Genomic DNA, 18,148 nt, shown 5'->3' with positions numbered 1-18,148 from the left:
CTAGTTTAACTTACCATTTCTAACATTCTGGCCCTATATGGTAGATTTTGATTGTAGCTGGCTGCTAATTATACTTTTTCTTTGAGGGCAAATTAAAATTGTTTTCCCATCATCCTCATAAAGAAATATCAGGCATTTATGTGCTAGATTAAATAATAGAGTTAAAAATTGAAAACATTTTAATTTGCTTTTCCTAGGATATGTCAGCTCAAGGATCGTCTTCACAGCTTCCTAAACCTTTTGATCCTGAGCCAGAAGCTAAATATGGCACACTGGATGTGACTTTTGACTATGACTCACAAGAACAGAAGCTTTTGGTAACAGTGACAGCTGTCACAGACATCCCAACATATAACAGGACAGGTGGCAACTCATGGCAAGTACACCTTGTTCTTCTACCTATAAAGAAACAGAGAGCAAAAACCAGCATCCAGAGAGGACCATGCCCTGTCTTCACAGAAACATTCAAATTTAATCATGTTGAATCTGAGATGATTGGAAATTATGCAGTTCGGTTTAGACTTTATGGTGTACATCGCATGAAAAAAGAAAAGATTGTGGGGGAAAAGATTTTTTATTTAACAAAATTGAATCTTCAAGGAAAAATGTCATTACCTGTGATACTGGAACCTTCTTACAATCATTCTGTAAGTATCTCATCATATGACCTCAATACAATGTATGTTTATGGAATATAATATATATAATTTTTTAAAATCTATAATGAAGCAATAAGTTTGTCACTATATTGTTTGTATAGTAATCATACCTTTATACAAATTTCTAGGCCTTGGATAGGTAGGTATAATTTTTTTTTCTTTTCTATTAAAGTTCCTTTTGAAGATGAGGTATAGGTTCTTTCTTGAAGTTATGAAGAATGAGACCCATGGACAATTCAGGGTGAGAGTAAAGTAACAGAATTTATTTTTGAAACAGAAAGGAAGTGAAGTTCCCAGAGAGAGGGGTTCCAATTGGTATGCCCCAGAGTTGCTGCTGTCTAGGGGTTTATATGGTATTGTTAGAGGTGACCTTTAAAGCTATTGGCTATGGAATTGTTGCAATCAGGGCACTGCTCTGCCTATAATATTTCTGCTCCTGCTCTCAGTGATATATGATTTATGTATTTTATTCTATCCCCTTTCTAGCCAATGGTCTTAGATTTGTCCCTTTCTTGAAAATGTATTAAATGATTATGATGTAATCTAAACTATTTATAGAATTAAATTTTTTTCCAGGTTAAAACTAGGTGATCAATTAAAATCTGTTTATCCTTCTGTCTTGTTTGCTATATTGCAGAAATTTTCTGCTCATGAGTTTTTATCTTTCCACAACTGCCGTGAAATTATTTTAAAAGTTCAAAAACTATGACCTCATTGTATTTTCAATATTTTGAAGCATTTCTGGGCGAATACTTTTAACTTAAAGACTTCCAACCAGCTTTCACTTTTTTTTCCAGATTATTCACTTTCAAATCTCTAATCATATTTTTAACTAAATTCCCATAAAGCATTGCATGTCACAGGAGAGAAGTGTCTGCACTATTTGTTTAAACCAAGGAGACACATTATACCACATAGTTAGTTAGATTATGAGAAAATCTGTTATATGTGCTATAAGTGTAAATTGTGATTTATATTTATACCTGTTATATTTAACAAAAAGCATTTTTACAGTATCTATTTCAGGATGGATTTAAATTTAAAAATAAAGATATTCTATTTTAGCATTGTTTTAAGACTTTTAAACGTGTAAGCATAAGTTCAAGGTTAAGGTTTCATTGCATTTACATCAGATAGTATTTGATTTTGTGGGACTTTCATTCACAGTCAGACTATACAATTTAACTAGATGATTTCAGCATCTGTAAAAATAAAAAGATGGTGGTAAACGTGTGTGTGTGTGTGTGTGTACACACATATATCCCCATGTGTGTTTACAAGGTAAGAAGCTTTATTGATAGAATTAATAGCTTACTATCACATCAAATTTTAAGAATTACTTTTTTTAGGAGAATGTCTTTTTAAATGACACTAGCAGTTTATAACAAGAGAAATAAAAAGAAAATTCAGATAATATATTTTTGAGGAAAGTATAAATTTTCATAAAATTGAATATTCTGTAGTTATTGATGTGATTTTTAAATTTTTATTATTTGGTCTGAGTGATAACTATTTTTTCTGTGGAAAACATAGTATTTTATACAAATAACTGCCACTGATTTAAATTAGAAGAGAAAGACTATCATCAAGAGGTATGTATTTTATATCGCTTTATTTATTTTAAATTATCTCTCTTCTGATTCCATATTCATTATATTCATTGTCCAAAGAAAATGAAGCTCTAAACATATGGTTTTATCTCTGGTCAAATTTCTGTATACATCTGTGTTGCTTGTGTTAGGTTATAGTCATTGATTCTATAATCTTTTTTTTTTTTAAGCCAACTAATATTATAAATTTCTTTAGAATATTTACAAGAAGAGTTTTTAAAAAGTTCTAGATAAGTAGCTTCCAAGATTTAATGTTCACATCTAAACAAAACCATCTGCTCTTAGAAAATGTTTCTTCTGCACTGACATGTTTCTCAAATTTATTACCCATAATTTTTCTTTTCTCTTGCTTTCTTCTTTCTTCACTTTCTTAAAATCTTGTTTGTTTTACAGCTACTGAAACACCATGGTTGTGAGGTTAACACTCATAAGTGTCAGTTGTCTTGTCATACATATTGATAGAATATATGTATTTTCTGTATGTAATGTTCTCTTTGCTTAAATTTTAATATTACATGGAGGAATCTTGTCATAGTTTACCTGGGTGAGTTTGGCTCTAATTTTGTTAGATGTAAAAATGTGCGTATAAGGGTTATATTCATAAATATTTATTCTAGTGGCTTTTGAATAATTACTTATTATTGCTTTTGTTACAAGAGCATTTGTCTTTTGGCAAGGGAAAGTTTTAACCCAGCCAAAGAATTCACAAATCACACTTAAAATATTTTTAAAATTTCTTGGTTTTTTTTCCATGGATAATGATAGAATAGAGTCCTGCATATAGTTTAGCTTCACAGCTAGTTTTTGAAGAACTGATTGAATCAACACATTGAGAGAAATAGACAAATGCCACCAAAATGACTTTCTGAGAACTAAACAATGAGTTTCCTTCAGGGTAAGATTAAAATTTAACATTGAGATATAGTTTAAGGTATTCCTCTTTGATGATAAAAAATACATCAGAGTGAGAGTTGTAAAGCATGAGTTCTTACTACTAAATAGCTGTGTAAGTTTGGTAAATTACCTAATCATTGTGGGTATCAGGTTTCTCATTAGTAAAATGAGAGGATTAGAACAAATGATATATGAGGTTCTATTCATCTCTGATGTTCTCTGGTTCTACTAATATATATCGTGAAAGGATTTAGGCAAGAACAGAATTGAGTGAATTTTAAGTCCATTTTATATGCTTGATACATCACATTTTGTGGTGAGCACGTATTATTTTCTCCCTCTTTCATACCTTTTCAACAACTTTCTAATGATCAGGGAAGTTCCAACTAAAGCTTTCCATCTTCCTAAGAGCAGCTAGAAAATTCACTTTCCTAATCTTGCTCATAGGGAGAGCATGAGCTTTATGACTAGCTTTGTTGGTGCAGAAACAATGTTAGTGCTGGGCCAGTTACAGCTGTAGTAAAGAAAAGTCCTTGAAACATGAGAGTCTTATAGGAACAGCAACAAAGTTCCTGTAAGACAATGGTCCTGCCATATGAGTTTAGACTTTATTCTTGAGAGTCTTAGCTGTTAACCTGATTTCCTGTGTGTCCCCATTCTTTTAATAAATTGCCATTCCACTTTATGAGTCAGAGTTAACTTCCAGTGTTTTCAAATAAGAACTCTAAAATAGTTTAATATTTACTTGCTTCTGTCATTTCTTACTCCATGCTGATAACTGGAGTGTTGGCAGTTACCCTTACTACTCTCTCATAATTTGATTTCTCTTACATATTCAACTTAGTTAGGATGGCACTCTTTCTTAGTGTATAAAACCAATTTCTTCACTTGAATTTTTAATACTTTATTACACACTCTGTAGTAGTTGCCTGGAATAGCCTTTCCTTTTCTTCTTCCCAATTTTATTTTTCACTCAATTTACTTGATTTTTTAAATACTATTAGGTTTATTTTATAGTTTATTAAAATAAAATCCATGATTTTTCTAATGGATATAACACACAAACCTTTCTATACAAATAGTGCCTGGATAGCATTATCTATACAGAATGACTAGTTGGGATGATAGTTAATATTCCTGCACATTGCTCCAATTACAAAATATAAGAATTTTGATTAAATCCTTGATGTACTTCAAGTAATTAGTATAGTCTTGGTGAGTTGCTATACAGCAAGATTGATGTTTAGCAAATAAATGTGGTATGTTTCATCTTGGGATCAGATGTTTTAAATTGATAGATGAACTGCAGTTCACCTGTTAAAGTTTCCTGTAGAAAAATGATTCTCAAAGTGTGACCCTGGGCCAGCAACATCAGTGTTGCCTAAGAGCTTGTTAAAAGTGCAGATTCTCAGTCCCTGTCCCATACTTACTAAAGAAAAAAGAAAAAAAAAAAGTATATTCTTTCCCAGATCCTCCTAGTAAGAGCACAGCCCACCTAAATCTTTTTTTTTTTTTTAAAGAGAGAGTGAGAGAGGAGAGAGAGAGAGAGAGAGAGAGAGAGAGAGAGAGAGAGAGAGAATTTTTAATATTTATTTTTTAGTTCTCGGCAGACACAACATCTTTGTTGGTATGTGGTGCTGAGGATCGAACCCAGGCCGCACGCATGCCAGGCGAGCGCGCTACCGCTTGAGCCACATCCCCAGCCCCATAAATCTTTTTTTTTTTATTTTATATTTGTTTTACTTAGTTGTACATGATAGCAGAATGCATTTCAATTCATCTTACACAAATAGAATGCAACATTACAATTCCAACCATTTATGCAATCATATATGTACCTAGGGTAATGTTGTCCATCTCATTCCACCATCTTTCCTATTCTCATAACCCCTCCCTGCCTTGCCCTTTGCCCAATCCAAAGTTCCTCCATTCTTCCCATGCCCACCTCCATTATAGATTAGCATCCACTAATCAGAGGAAACATTTGGCTTTTATTTTGGGGGGATTAAAAAAGCAATCATAAAATTCATTTGGAAAAATAAGAGATCTGGAATAGCCAAAGTAATCCTTAGCAAGAAAAGTGAAACAGGAGGCATCACAATATTTTTGCTTAGCATAATATTCTCCAACTTCATCCTTTACCTGCAAATGCCATAATTTTATTCTCTTTTAATGCTGAGTAATAGTCCATTGTGTATATATACCACAGTTTCTTTAGGTGGACATCTAGGTTGGTTCCACATATTAGCTATTGTGAATTCCAATACTATAAACATTGTTTTGGCTATGTCACTATAGTATGCTGATTTTTAAGTCCTTTAGGTATAGACCAAGGAGGGGGATAGCTGGGTCAAATGGTAGTTTCATTCCAGGTTTTCTGAGGCATCTCCACACTGCTTTCCAAAGTAGTTGCACCAATTTGCAGTTCCACCATCAATGAATAAGTGTACCGTTTCCCCCAGATCCTCTCCAACACTTATTATTGCTTGTATTCTTGGTAACTCCCGTTCTGACTGGGATGAGATGAAATCTTAGAGTAGTTTTGATTTGCATTTCTCTAATTATTAAAGATGTTGAATACTTTTTCATGTATTTGTTGATTGCTTGTATATCTTCTTCTGAGAAGTATCTGTTCAGTTCTTTAGCCCAATTATTGACTGGGTTGGTTTTTTTTGGCTTTTTTTTTTTTTTTTTGGTATTAAGTTTTTTGAATTTATACCCTGGATATTAGTGCTCTATCTGATGTATGTGTGGTAAAAATTTGCTCCCATACTGTAGGTTCTCTCTTCACCTCAATGATTGTCTCTTTTGCTGAAAAGAAGCTTTTTAGTTCAAATCCATTTCATTTATTGATTCTTGATTTTGTTTCTTGCACTTCAGGGCTCTGGTTAAGGAAGACCAGGCCTAATACTACATGATGAAGATTTGGGCCTACTTTTTCTTCTATTAGGTACAGGATCTCTGGTCTAATTCCTAGGTCCTTGATCCACTTTGAGTTGTGTTTTTGCATGGTGAGAGATAGAAGTTTAATTTCATTGTGCTACATATGGATTTCCAGTTTTTCCAGCACCATTTGTTGAAGAGGCTATCATTTCTCCAACGTAGTTTTTGGCACCTTTGTCTAGTATGAGATAACTGTTTTTATGTGGGTTGGTCACTGTGTCTTCTATTCTGTACCATTAGTCTACATGTCTATTATGGTGCTAATACCATGCTGTTTTGTTACTATTGCTCTGTAGTATAGTTTAAGGTCTGGTAGTGTGATGCCTCCTGCTTCACTTTTCTTGCTAAGGATTACTTTGGCTATTCCAGATCTCTTATTTTTCCAAATGAATTTTATGATTGCTTTTTCAAGTTCTATGAAGAATGTCACTGGGATTTTAATAGGAATTGCATTAAATCTGTACAACAGTTACGGTAGTATGGTTATTCTGACAATAGAGCCCTGGAAGATCTTTCCATCTTCTAAGTTTTTCTTCAGTTTCCTTCTTTAGTGTTCTGTAGTGTTCATTGTAGAGGTCTTGCACCTCTTTTGTTAGATTGATTCCCAAGTATTTTATATTTTTTGAGCTATTTTGAGTGGGGTAGTTTTTTCTAATTTCTCTTTCAGTGGATTCATCACTTACATATAGAAGTGCATTTGATTTATGGGAATTGATTTTATATCTTGCTACTTTGCTGAATTCATTCATTAGTTCTAGAAGTTTTCTGGTGGAATTTTTTGGACCTTGTAGATATAGAATCATGTCATCAGCAAATAGTGATAGTTTGAGTTCTTCTTTACCTATTTGTATCCAGTTTTTAGAGGGAATGCTTTCAATTTTTCTCTATTTAGAATGACATTGGTCTTGGGCTTAGCATAGATAGCTTTTACAATGTTGAGGTATGATCCTATGATTCCTAGTTTTTCTACTGTTTTGAACATGAATAGGGGCTTTATTTGATTGAATGATTTTTGAACATCTATTGAGATAATCATATGATTCTTGTCTTTAAGTCTACTGATGTGATGTGTTACATTTATTGATTTCCATATGTTGAACCAACCTTGCATCCCTGGGATGAACCTCACTTGATCGTGGTACACTATTTTTAATATGTTTTTGTATGCTTTGGGCCAGGATTTTAGTGAGAATTTTTGCCTCTATATTCATCAGGGATATTGTTCTGAAGTTTTCTTTCTTGATGTGTCTTTGTCTGGTTTTGGTATCAAGGTGAGGCCAGACTCATAGAATGAGTTTGGAAGGGTTCCCTCCTTTTCTATTTCATGGAATAATTTGAGGAGTATTGGTATTAGTTCTTCGTGGAAGGTCTTTTAAAACTCTGCAGAGAATCCGTCTGGTCCTGGGCTTTTCTTGGTTGGTAGGCTTTTAATGGCATCTTCTGTTTCCTTGCTTGAAATTAATCGGTTTAAATTGTGTATGTCCTCCTGATTCAGTTTGGGTAGATCGTGTGTTTCTAGAAATTTGTCAATGTCACTGAGATTTTCTTTTTTATTAGAGTATAAATTTTTAATTATCTTCTGTATTTCAATAGTGTCATCATGTTATTTCCTTTTTCATCATGAATTTTAGTAACTTGAGTTTTCTCTCTCCTTCATTAGCATGGCTAAGAGTTTATCAATTTTATTTATTTTTTCAAAGAACCAACTTTTCATTTTGTCAATATTTTTAATTGTTTCTTTTGTTTCAATCTAATTACTTTCAGCTCTGATTTTAATTATTTCCTGTCTCTACTACTTTTGGTATTGATTTATTCTTCTTTTTCAAAGGCTTTCAGATGTAGTGTTAGGTCATTTATTTGTTGACTTTTTATTCTTTTGATGAGTGAGCTCAATTCATTGAACTTTCCTCTTAGCACTTCCTTCATAGTGTCCCAGAGATTTTGATATGTTGTATCAGTGTTCCTTCATTTACCTCTAGGAGTTTTTTTTAATCTCCTCCCTGATGTTTTCTGCTATTCATTCCTCATTCAGTATTATATTATTTAGTCTCCAGGTGCTAGAGTAGCTTCTATTGTTTATTTTATCATTGATTTCTAGTTTCAGTCCATTATGATAAGATAGAATATAGGGTAATATCTCTATTTTTTTAATTTGCTAAGAGTTGCTTTGTGGCATAATATATGGTCTATTTTAGAGAAGAAGGTATGTTTGCTCGATGATGGAGGAAATGCTCTGTATATGTCTGTGAAATCTAAATCATTGATTGTATTATTGAATTCTATAGTTTCTTTGTTTAGTTTTTGTATGGAAGATCTATCCAGTGGTGAGAGAGGTGTGTTAAAATCACTCAGTTTTATTTTGTTGTGATCTATTTGCTTCTTGAATTTGAGAAGGGTTGGTTTGATATATGTAGATGCTCCATTGTTTGGGGCATAGATATTTATGATTGTTATGTCTTATTGATGTGCAGTTCCCTTAAGCAGTATGAAATGTCCTTATCTCTTCTGACTAAATTTGGTTTGAAGTCCACTTTATCTGTATGAGGATGAAAACCCCTGCTTGTTTACATGGCCCATTTGAGTGATATGTTTTTTCATATCATCCTTTCACCTTCAGTCTGTGGATGTCTTTTCCTATGAATCTCTTAAAGGCAGCATATGGTTGGATTTTTTTTTATCTAATCTGTCAGTCTGTGTCTTTTAATTGATGAATTTAGGCCATTAGCATTCAGGGTTATTATTGAGACATAGTTTGTATTCCCAGTCATTTTGGTTTATTTTTGATTTTTAAGCTTTGGTTGGTTTCTCCTTTGATTGAATTTACCTGTTCCTCCCTTTGCTGATTTTTATTGTTGTTTTTCATTTTCTTCTCATGGAATATTTTGCCAAGAATATTGTGTAGTGCAGGCTTTCTCATTGTAAATTCTTTTAATTTTTGTTTATCGTGGAAGATTTTTATTTCATCATCACATCTGAAGCTTAATTTTTCTGGGTATGAGATTCTTGGTTGGCATCCATTTTGTTCAGAGCTTGGTATATGCTGTTCCAGGATCCTAGTTTTGATGGTTGGGGTTGAAAAATATGCTGAGATCCAAATTGGTTTCCCCCTATATGTAATCTGAAACTTTTCTGTTGCAGATTTTAAAATTCTGTCCTTATTCTGTATGCTAGGCATTTTCATTATAATATGCCTTGGTGTGGATCTATTGTAATTTTGTACCTTTGGTGTCCTGTAAGCCTCTTGTATTTGATTTTACAATTCATTCTTCATGTTTGAGAAGTTTTCTGATATTATTTCATTGAAGAAATTGTGCATTCCTTTGGTTTGTATCTCTTTGCCATTCTCTATCCTGATAATTCTTACATTTGTTCTTTTCATGTTGTCCCATAATTCTTGGAGGTTTTGTTCATGGTTTCTCAACATCTTCACTGTGTGATCAACTTTATTTTCAAGATTATACATTTTATCTTCAATGACTGAGATTCTGTCTTCTAAGTTATATAATCTGTTGATGGTTTCTATGAATTTTTTATTTGGTTTACTGTTTCCTTCATTTCAAGGATTTCTGTTTGTTTGTTTGCTTTTTGTTTTTCAGAGTCTTTCTTTCTTGAAGTAATCTTTTGCTACCTGTATTTCCTCTCTTGTCTTTTTGTTGGAGCCATCAATTGTTTCCTGTGTTTGCTCTCTTAATTTATTCTTGGCTTCACAGATCATTTTAATTATGTACATTCTGAACTCCTTCTCTGACATTTCTTCTACTATGCTGTCAATGGAATCTATTATTGTTTCAGTTTGGTTTGTTTCGGGCACTTTCTTCCCTTGTTTCTTTGTGTTATTTGTATGTCTTCCTCTCTAGCAGTGTGGATTTGAGGGTCAGTCACTCTGCTCCTACTACATGTGCGTGCTTATCTGCTGTTCCTCCTTCCGTGTGGCAGGTTGGCCAGGGTATACGGTGATCCGCCTCAGAATTCTTCTGCTAACTGGGATGATAACATGCTGGTCCTCCCAGGGAAGCAGAGAGGACTAGACATGTTCAGGCAGGGCGGGACTTTTCATGCTTAGGATGGTGCTGGCCAGGACGGGGAGGAGCGGCTGCAAATGCAGAGGAGGGTCTAAATCTTTGATTTCAGCCTTGTGAGACTCTTCAGTAGAAAATTCTGCTTAGCTACTTGGACTTCTGACCTACAAAAAAAGTGTGAGATAATAAGTGAGTATTGTCTCAAGCTGCTAAGTTTGTGGTCATTTTTTAGTGATAGAAAACTAATACAGATTTTGGTATTGGAAAGTGGGATGCTGCCAAACAAATACCTAAAACTGTGGAAGTGGCTTTGAAATCACTGTTAGGTGAGGATAGGAAGAAGTCAGGGGAAATTTCTGAAGAACATGATCAAGAAAGTCTAAGTTGCCTTGAACAGACTTAATAGAAATGTGGCCTTTAAGAGCCTTGCCCAGAGGACAAAAGGAAGTGAAATACATGTTCTGGACCAGGGCTGGGGGCATTCTTTTTATGATGTGGCAAGGTGCTTAGCAGAATTGTTTCCTGCAGTTACATGAAAAGAGCAACTTATAAATGAGGAATTTGAATATTTAACCATAGAAATTTCCAGGCACAGTGTTAAAAGTCTCTGAAGGAACCAGGACTTGATGAATTGGGAAATCCCCTGACAAGATGGCAAAACATGCTAAAATTCAAAAATGGCCATGACAGATGGTATAGAGTAGCTGCACAGCTTTTGCTGAAACCTCACAAGGATCAAAAGGGCAAAGTATACTAGGTCTCCTGGAAAATCATTCTACGAAATGAAGGGTGTTCCTCAGATCATCACAAAAAAACTAAAAGGCTTTTAAAAGCTAAAGATCATTTTCCCTCATTTATTTCAGCAAAATCTAAAAATAAAGGAATTATCTTGAAAAGATTAGTGGACATGGCTTTCATTTAATGGAGGGAACCTCTGTAAAATTCATATAAGACCTACAAAATTCTTGAAAAAATCATGTCAGCATATACATTAGCACCTTGAATGAAGAAGAATCAGGAATATGAAATGAAAGGAAGGGTCTGGACTTCCAAAATTCTGTTGGTAGGAAGCATGCTGGTGAAACTTCCTAACAACAGATACCTGCTTGCTACTTTTCAAGAAGGATGAAAAATGAGAGCACAGAGATGGATCCGAAGACTCCGAGAGGCTTGTTCCCGAACTTTAATACCTATTCAGGGAACTGTGGCTATAGTTTGCCCATCCATAACTGCCCTGAACGAGTGACTGTCATTCATTTTGCCCTTTGTGAACTGTAATGTCTGTAATTATGTCTGTCTTCCCATTGTATATTGGAAGTGGCAGTGTTAGTGTTTCTTTAATTATACAGATTCATAAGGGAGAAGAATTTTTCCCAGGAGCTAAAATTGTTCACCTTGGGTTTAGATAAAATTTTGTCATTTGAGATTATAAGATTTAAATTTAGATATTGAGTTTTTTTAATGTTGAAATGATGATGAAATGATATGAAATTTGGGGGTCCTTGGGCTGGAGTCAGTGCATTTTGCTCATAAGAAGTGTATGGTAACGTGGGGGCCAGATGGGCAGACTGGAGTAGGCAGAATTCTAAGATGGTCTCATGGCCTTTATACCTCTGGTGTTGCTGCTATACTTATGTTACATGGCAAATGGATTTTGAAGATATGATTAAGGTTACTTATAAGTTGACATTAAAAGTATGTATTGCTGGACATGGTATGCACACCTGTAATCCCAACAACTCTGGAGCCTGGGGCAGGAGGATCACAAGTTCAAAGACAGCCTCAGCAGCTTAGCAAGACCCCCCTCTCAAAAATAAAAAAAGGATAGGCATGTAGCTCAGTGGTAAAGCACCCCAGTTTCAATCTCCTAACAACAAAAAAGGAGGGAAGTCAGTCAGAGGAGATCTAGACTGTTCACATGAGAATTTTCTCTTTGCTTCTAAGTGCAAATTAAAATGCATAAAAATATATTCAAAGCTTGAGGCAGATAGAGGGAGCCTCCTGGGAGGACCCAAAAGCAACTTTTCATTGCTGAGAGGAGGCTTCTAGCAGCTCTGGTCAACTGCCACCAAGAATATGGGAACCTCAGTCTTACTCTACAAGAAGTGAATTTAGCCAACACTTAAATGAGGTTGGGAGAGATTCTTCCCCAGAGCTTCCAGATAAGAGTCCAATTGAGTCGATATGTTTATTTTGTTTTCTGAGATCTTCAGCAGAGAACCCAGCTAAGTTCTCCCAGACTTCTGAACTATAGAGTCAGTAATATGATAAGTAGGTGTAAGTTTGTGATAACTTGTTACACAGAAATAGAAAATTAATATGGTCCACAGGGCCTAAAATATTTATTCTTTGGCTCTTCACAGAAGTTTGCTGACCTCTCCTTAAAATAGCTGGGAAATGAGATTGAATATCAAATATGCAAATCACTACTTATACAATCAGATAACATACTGAACATCTACTTTTATGTTGGGATATTCTTTACCAATCCATGGAATCTTTAGCAAATACCATTACACAGTTGTAAACATATATAAATTAAATTTGCAGGGACTCTTTGTTTATGACTATTTATTCCCCTTTTATTATTCTTTATGACTGCACTATCAGTATAGGTACCATTGCTCTGGTGCTTATTAGGCTTGTTTTACAACTTTCTAAATATAACTAGCTCTCTATAATTAACATTATTATTTCATGTTTTGATCCATAGTGCTTCCCATACTCTGTTCCAGAGTCACTGTTATTCTAAACCCTTTCCACCAGGAGGCTTTCACTAACTCTAGTTTATTCAAATTCTGTTTCTATAAGTCTTATAACACCTTTCCTTTTATAATTTTTTATAGTACTTACAATTCTTCATAATTGCTTACTGTCTTAATTGTTGTACCCCTAGCCTTTAGCTTAATTACTGACCTATAGACACTCCACAGTAAAAATTTTTTTAGTAAATAGACATAAAAGTGTTTATTCATGGGGCTGGGGTTGTGGTTCAGTGACAGAGTGCTCGCCTAGAGTGCTTGAGGCACTGAGTTTGATCCTCAGCATCACATAGATGTAAAATAAAGATATTGTATCCACCTAAAACTAAAAAAATAAATATTTTTTTAAAAACTAAAAATAAAGTGTTCATTCACTTTAATATGTTGCAATATGAACATAAGGGAAACTATAATAGCTGTGAGAAAGTTACTACATAATTAGGTTTTAAATTTTTATGTTCAAATTTTGCCTTAAAGGTTTAAGAAAGAAGAAGACAGTGATTTTTTAATTGAATCATAAAATACTACCACTTAGAGTTTAGTGATCACAGAATCCAGCTATCTTGTCCAGTAAGAAAATACTTAACTTAGATCAAATCATTTGGCTAGTTTCTCCTGGCCTCTTGGTTCAAAAGCTTGGGCTGGAATGCAGTGGTCCTTCTACAGCCAGTAATTTTCCAGAGATTTTGGAAGGGCCTATTTGGAAACTTCAATTTAATTTTAAAAGATTCTGAGACCTTTATTATGCATGATTTCTGATATATAAACTACCTTTAAAAAGATGTTGAGTGGAATTTCTCCACAAAATTTTTCTGCACACATACCCAATGAGATGAGTAAAAAAGTATCAAAACCACCATAAAGTTTACCAAGAGCAACCACTCAATGGAAGAAATATCTATAATTCAGAGTGGCATGAAGAAACGTATAGCAAAATACATACTTGAAACCTAATTCCATGCACTATCCATCAAAAGGCATGCAATAAAAATCTTAGAAATTTTAATTACAATTCATAGAAAAACAAATTATTGAGTAGAATGTTTTAGTACAGTAGAGTGTGTTACTACATACAAATATTTAGTGACCCTTCTTGTAGAAGAATTTTAAATTTGTGTCTGTTGAAATTGTGCTGTTTATCTCAGTATCAACCTACTTTGATACAGAAGTTGATGCAAAGATTGATGTTGCTACATCAAAAGCTCAAAATATTTATGACATTGATTTGAAGCTAGGCAGTAGAAAAAGATGAAATTTGAATTGATGGTTGCTAGTATGGTGACCTGTTTATGTAGTGATAAAGTATTTTGTAAAATTGCCTCCTAAACTAATGTAGATGGTAGTTAACATAAAAAATGAACTTACAGCTTTAGGCAAAAAGGGTAGGGAAAACAAACTAATAACATCAATTTATTTACTATTTGCATTTGACTGCAAAGTATTATAAGAAAAAGAAGAATTCATAGAGGAACAGACAGGATTGTAAGCAAGAGTAAAAGGAAATAGAGCAAATACAAACATTCAAGGATCTGTGGGATTGAATGGTACAAATGAGTGGTTTCCAACCCATATATGATAGAGCTGACAACACTGAGCTACCAAAGGCTTCAGAAAAATCAAGGACCAAATTGAGAGCGTTGCCAAAGCATCCAATGTTTAAAATATTTGCGTTGGGTGTGGTGGTGCATGCCTATAATCTCAACTACTTGTGAGGCTGCGGCAGGAGAATATCAAGTTTGAGACCAGTCTGAGCAACTTAGAGACACTGTCTCAAAATAAAAAGCAAAAGACTGGGGATGTAGCTCAGTGGTAGAACACCTTTGGGTTCAATCTCCAGTACTGGGGCAGGGAGGGGAACAAAAGTCTAAGTAGATTATTGTGGTACCCAGAAAGTCATTTCTTTTGGACAAAATGGTTCTAGCAAAAGGGACTAAAGGTGTGGTGCTCCTTCAAAGAGTGGGAAATGCATAAAGAAGGAGAATGAGCAAGACAACATCTGCCTTGTCTGATTTGAGAATTATAGCAGAGCAGTTACTATCTTGTGGTCCTTAAATGGAAATGGTTTTGGCAGTTTTTTTGTGTCCCTGGTTCACAATTGCATATCGGATGTTTGTATAGGGGACAACTCACCTTTTTAGTTCTGTCTCCAAATGAGGAAAAGCCACATCTGTACTCGGAGTATTTAATACCTATCTTCACTTTTCACCTTAAAAAGGTGATTAAGGGGTTGGGATATAGTGGTAGAGTACTTGCCTAGCGTGCCCAAGGCATGGGCAGCACTGAAAACAAACTGAAACCAAACAACAACAAAACAACTAAAAAACAAGACCTATGACTGTTAGCATTTTGGGCTTATTTTCCTTAGGGCAGCATGGGAGTGTTTTGCATATGGGAGAATGAAGGAACTGAATGTTCAATATCCAGAGGAACAGGCATTATGGTCTTGGATATCATGTGCATCTATCCGTTTGCTTCTCCCTGCAGAAGCAGAATGCATTATTACCCTGTTGAACTCAGATGTGGCTGTGTAATTTGCTTTGATCTTCTTTTTATAACTTTTAAGAGCCAGAATAATGTTTCTGCTATTATAGAAACTTATGGAAATGGAGACTCTCTCAGCTTTGAGGAGAGCCTGTCTTGCTAATCCAAAATTGATAAGTTGTGTAAGCTCGAAGTAATCCACTATTGTATTAATATGTAATTATTTATTACCACAGTGTAATGAGCCTGACTGATTGGCTCTTTTTAAGGAATGTGTGAGCTTCTGTGACAGATAAGTGGATGAAGCAGGGGAACTGGTAGAATTGCCTTCTTTTTGAAAAAATCTAAGTCTACATATTTGTTAGAAATTGGACTTCCCGGAAATAGACCCTGAAAGGGAGCTTAGGGTACTACATGCTTCTTTTTTAAAAAAAAAAAAAATATTTATTTTTTAGTTTTTCGGCAGACACAACATCTTTGTTTGTATGTGGTGCTGAGGATCGAACCTGGGCCGCAGGCATGCCAGGTGAGCGCGCTACCACTTGAGCCACATCCCCAGCCCTACTACATGCTTCTTAAGGCATGTTCTTGGAATCAGTACTTGTGAAAGAAAGGAAAAGGAAACAAGACTGGAAAGAAGGAAAATTGAAGCTGAAGGGCATGCCTAACAACAGCTTCAGCAACCCCATGGGACTCTGGAACTAAAATAGTTCTTCAGAGTTGTCCCCAGTTGGGCCAAGATAGAGATGGCAATGCCTTTACATCCCCTCTCAGTCTCATTGGATATGGACTGCGCTGGAGGATATAAAGGTGAGGCACTTCCTGAAGACTACAATTGAAGGCTGTGTTCCAACAGCACTCCTGATGGCTAAGATGATAGTCTCTTCATTAATAAGGAATCTTGACGATGTATGACAGTGTCCACCATGGCTATAAACCAATACAGTATAAAACCAGTACTCTATTTGATTTAAAAATCAGAAGGGTGGGCATAGGGAAGTTGGAAAGAACACTAAGAATGCTAAAAGTGTATATAGTTAAGAAAAATGACAACCTTCTCCTTATGTGACTAAGAAATAGATCATATAGAAGATAATCTTTCTATTAAGCTGTTTTAAACTTTAACTAATTGTATTTTATTTTCTTTTATTTATGTAAAATAAAATGGATTTCTAAAATAAAATATCTGTAGTTTGATCTCATTTTTATAAAAGCATTTTTATTCCTTTTTTTGTTTCATAGAATAATGTCTGCAAAATGTTTACCAGAAAGCAATTTGTGGATGGTAAAGTTCAGGGTGAATTTTTTTTTAACTTTTATCTTTATTTTTGCATTATTTATGATAATCAGTTTTCAAGGTTTTTTTGTTTGTTTGTTTGTTTGGGGTTTTTTTTTTAGTTGTAGAACACAATATCTTTTTTTTTTTTTTAATTTTTATGTGGTGCTGAAGATAAAACCCAGTGCCTCCCTCATGTGTGCTAGGCGAGTGCTCCACCACTTAGCCACAACCTCAGCCCTCGGTTTTCAGTTTTTTTAAAAAATGGAGCCAGAAAGGTCCAGGGAATTTGAACTCTTGTCACTTTGGTTAGGGTGAATAAAAAGGTAAGTTGTTAGCTAGATTCTTTAGGACAGCAGAGGAATAAGACAAAGGATAAGGCTATGGTGGAAAACCTTAAGTTTTCTTAGATTTTAATGTTAGAGAATATGTGCCTAAGTGCCTATTTTGTTAAATATGCTTCTCTATTGTACTTTTGTGTCAACACAGCAGTTCTGGAAGTAGACATGAGAGTGGATGAATTTTTCTCAGGGGTGAGAAGAGCCTCAGGAACTCCTAGAAAAAGATTGGAGATAGGAGAGGTAAGATAGGAAGAAAAAAAAACAATTAAAATATCACAAAAGACAAGAATGAAGTTCATGAAGGAAGAAATAATCAATTTTGTCAGATACTACTTATAAATCCAATAATCTGAGTATTGTACAATCTATTAGATTTGAGGTGTGAGGTGATAGGTAGCCTTAAAGGGACATTTAGGGTGGTGAAGGGACTAGAATCCAAACTGGAATAGCAATCATGTAGATAACTTTTCCACCGAGTTTATAAAAAACAGGAAGAATGAGGATAGTATTTGGAAAGTCGATGTTTAAAGAGGATGTTTTTGAGGCTAGGAAAAACTTGGGCATGATTAAATACTTATGCAAATGATCTGATAAAAAGATGGAGTATGAGATATAGGAGAGGTGATTGAAGAAACATTAATCAAGATGATTAGAGAGGTGAGATGAAAAAGGGGCAGATGTGTTGAGTATTTTCAAGATATTTATTTAAAGGGTGGACCATGAAATTGAACAGGATAAAGAGAGAATTGAGAAAGGGGCTGATGAATGGAGGAAAGATAACTGATAACTGGGCTAAAAGTCTTCAAGGATTTCAAGGAAGAGGTGTGAGAGGAGTAAGTAAGCAAAAAGCATGGAAAGTTAAGGAACTGGAGTTGAAGAGAGAAATGTTTTCAGTAATACGATGTGAAATGACAGGGGTTCAGAGTGTGAGGGTGGGAGTGGGCATCTGCAATGGAGTCAAAGGTAAAATCACTGGAGATAGATAAGTTGATCAAGAGAGTCCAGGTTCTTGGATAGGATATCGTATGAATGTAGAAGTCACAAAAAGATAATGGCAGAAGTTGAAGTATAACAAAAGATAGAATCAGGGATCATTTTCCTCAATGAGTGAAGAGAACCTGTTCAGGGAATGAAGAAGAAATATCTAGGAGGACAAAATTTCT

At 34.7% G+C, this 18,148-nt stretch overlaps 1 protein-coding gene across 3 annotated transcripts in view; it reads left to right on the top strand.

Annotated features, from left to right (window-relative positions):
* The window catches only part of SYT14 (synaptotagmin 14), a gene marked incomplete at its 5' end in the record, with an annotated part of 187,749 nt that overhangs the window by 103,671 nt on the left and 65,930 nt on the right, over nt 1-18,148 (top strand). For all 3 annotated transcript variants that reach the window (XM_081299329.1, XM_081299328.1, XM_081299327.1), the window contains one exon: nt 198-647. In XM_081299329.1, the coding sequence (XP_081155455.1) occupies nt 198-647 (450 nt within the window). The remainder of the gene's footprint in view (nt 1-197; nt 648-18,148) is intronic.

The sequence above is a fragment of the Spermophilus citellus genome (assembly GCF_964194105.1).
Source record: "Spermophilus citellus genome assembly, chromosome: 6".
Taxonomy (NCBI): Eukaryota; Metazoa; Chordata; class Mammalia; order Rodentia; family Sciuridae; genus Spermophilus; species Spermophilus citellus.
The sequence above is the reverse complement of the archived record's forward strand: the minus strand, read 5'-3'. Positions and strand labels throughout refer to the sequence as shown.